At 38.1% G+C, this 2,998-nt stretch overlaps 1 protein-coding gene across 1 annotated transcript; it reads right to left on the bottom strand.

Moving 5' to 3' along the window:
• Window positions 1-896: 896 nt before the first annotated feature.
• Window positions 897-2,659, bottom strand: LOC111906832 (uncharacterized). Its single transcript, XM_023902609.1, has 2 exons — window positions 2,231-2,659; window positions 897-1,223 (listed from the first exon to the last, which is right to left on the bottom strand). The coding sequence occupies exons 1-2, from the start codon at window positions 2,657-2,659 to the stop codon at window positions 897-899; spliced, it is 756 nt and encodes a 251-aa protein (XP_023758377.1).
• Window positions 2,660-2,998: the final 339 nt, after the last annotated feature.

The following is a 2,998-nucleotide window of genomic DNA, read 5'->3' as shown; positions in this document are numbered from 1 at the left end:
GAAAAATTAAAAATAAAATAAAATAAAACTTCAAATGCCTAGAAAATATGGATTAAGCATGCCAAGTCGTCCTAGAAAGTGTAAGAACCTGGATTCTTCCAGAGCTTTTGTGAACACATCTGCAGTCTCTTCATTTGTAGGAACAAAATGAAGCTCAATATGACCTTTCGGATTATTATCTTTTAGAAAGTGATACATGATATCAATATGCTTGGTTATTGAGTGGTTGACTGGATTGTGAGATATTGCAATTTCACTCTTATAGATGCGGGTTTCTTGCATTTTGAATCCATAATATCTCGGTTGTGTTTTCATCCAGATCACTTGAGAACAACAATTGGCGGTAGCAACATATTCAGCTTCAGCAGTAGAAGTTGAAACACATGTTTGTTTCTTTGAAGTCCAGCTAACCAATCTGCCTCCTAAGAATTGAAAGCTACCAAAAGTGCTCTTTCTGTTGAGCTTGCATCCTCTATAATCTGAGTGAGTAAAGGCTTGGAGATAGAAGTTGCCTTTAGCATGATAGAATAGACACAGAGATGTAGCTCCTTTCAGATATTTGAAAATTCTTTTGACTGCCATGAGGTGTGATTCCTTTGGATTGGCTTGAAAGTGTGCACACAAACATGTTGAAAACATAATGTCTGGTCAAATAGATGTAAGGTACAGTAATGATCCAATCATTCCTCTGTAGTGATTTTGATCTATAGATTGTCCATCAAGGTCTGAATCAAGCGTGTAGGATGCAGACATTGATGTCTATGTAGTTGATGTGTTCTCCATGGAGTATCTCTTCAACAGTTTTTTGATATACTTCTCTTGACCAATGAAGATTCCCTTAGGAGATTGACGAAATTGTAAACCAAGGAAATAATTTAGCTGACCCATCATACTCATTATAAATTTGCTTGCATCAAATCAGCAAACTCATCACTAAGGTCCTTGCTATTTGAATCGAATATGATGTCGTCGACATGGATTTGCAAAACGATTAGATGGTTGTTGTGGATTCTCCTAAAGAGAGTGGGATCAATAGACCCTCTTTGAAATTTGGACTCTTCCAAGAACTTGGACAAAGTTCCATACCATGCTCTTGGAGCTTGCTTCAATCCATATACAACCTTTTGAAGCTTATAGCAATGGTTAGGGAACTTTGGATCTTCAAATCCAGGAGGTTGTTGAACATAGACATCCCTATCGATTTCTTCATTCAATAATTCACACTACACATCCATTTGGTAAAATATAAAGTTCTTGTGTGCAGCAAATGCCAAGAAAATCCTAATGGCTTCCATTCTTGCAATAGGTGAAAAGGTTTCATCGTAATCTATGCCTTCTTGTTGCGGGTATCCTTTGACAATCAGTCTAGCTTTGTTCCTGATGATGACTCCATCTTCATAACTCTTGTTTGTATAGACCCATCTTGAACCAACAACTAATACTCCTTATGGTGTTGGCACTAAGTCCCACACGTTGTTGCGTTCAAATTCAGCTAACTCTTATTGTATTGCTTTTACCCAATTTGTGTCTTCTAGAGCCTTTTTGATTCCTTTAGGCTCTATCATGGATAGAAAGCTTGCATATAAGCATTCATTCTTGGTTTCTGAATGAGTCACTACTCATGAATCTAGATTACCTATGATTTTTTTGGTTGGATGATCCTTCGTACATTTTGTAAAACGAGTTTCCTTAAGAATTTGAGGGGTGCAAACTATCTCATATTGTTTATTTGGACAAGGTGGGTAGTCAGAAGTGAATGTCCCTTCAAAAAGATCATCTTGAAAGAGTCTAGAACTACCTGAAATAGGTGGTTCCCCCTCAACTGTTACACTTTTGAATTCAACAGATGGAGTGGATGTGAAGGAACTTGAAGGACTATAACTAGTTGAGTGGGGTTCCTCTGAAACCATGGACTGGATGGTTGGGAGGATTGTAAAGTACCTTTAAGAATGGAACCATTTAAAGGTGGTTGCCCTTCAAATGATTCAGTGACTGGTGTTATGACTGGTCCATATTGATGATGGGAGGTTGGGGCAGATGGTTCTGAAGATTCTATATGACTTTTAGGACTAGAATCATTTGAATATGGTTCCCCCTCAACCTAAGCTTTGGTGGAATTGGAGTCTTTTGATAGTTGATGAGGTTGGGAGACATCAAGAGAAGCTAATTTAGTGAGCTTTTCGGATTCTAAGGAAGAGGGTTAAGTTGGAAAGAGGAATTTGAAATCTACTTCAATAGCATGGACTGGAGTAGAAGTATTAGCAGATGGTGATTGGTTCATTTTATCAAAAGGTACTACCATTTGAGGACCAAAGTGGTTTGGATCCAGAACCCTCACATAAAGGGTGATATCACTGCTTTCCTCTATCACTCTGGTTCGCTTATTCATAACTCTATAGGCTGCAGCATGAAGGCAATATCCAAGAAAGATACCTTCATCAGCCTTGGGTGCGAATTTGCCTAGTTGATCCTTATTGTTTTTTATGTAGTAACGACAACCAAAGATGTGAAAGAATTTGACGTTAGGCTTCCTCTTGTTCATTTCTTCATAAGAAGTGACTTCAAGCCTGTTGTTGATCAGGGATCTGTTTTGAGTGAAACAGGCGGCTGCACTGGCTTTGACCCATAAGTATTGCAGTAGGTTTGCAAAGATCAACATGAATCGATCAGCTTCATATAATGTTCAATTCTTCCTTTCAAAGACACCATTCTGTTGTGGAGTGTAGGGTGTATAAAAGTTGAGCTCGAAGCCTTTGGATATAAGAAAGTTATATAAGGCATTGTTCTTGAATTCACCACCATTGTCACTTCTCAGGCTTTTAAGTGGAATGCCTACAATAACTTCTATATAGAGAATGAAGTTAATAAGCTCATTGGTGGTTTCATATTTGTTTCGTAGAAAGTACACCCAAGTGAATTTGGTATGGTCATCTGATGGGTTTTGGCCATAAGAACATCCTATGTGCTCATGCAAACCCAAGTGCTTGGATCTAGGTTT

This window comes from Lactuca sativa, chromosome 4, assembly GCF_002870075.4.
Source record: "Lactuca sativa cultivar Salinas chromosome 4, Lsat_Salinas_v11, whole genome shotgun sequence".
Lineage (NCBI taxonomy): Eukaryota > Viridiplantae > Streptophyta > Magnoliopsida > Asterales > Asteraceae > Lactuca > Lactuca sativa.
Note: the sequence above shows the minus strand (reverse complement) of the source record. Positions and strands in the feature narration are given on the sequence as shown.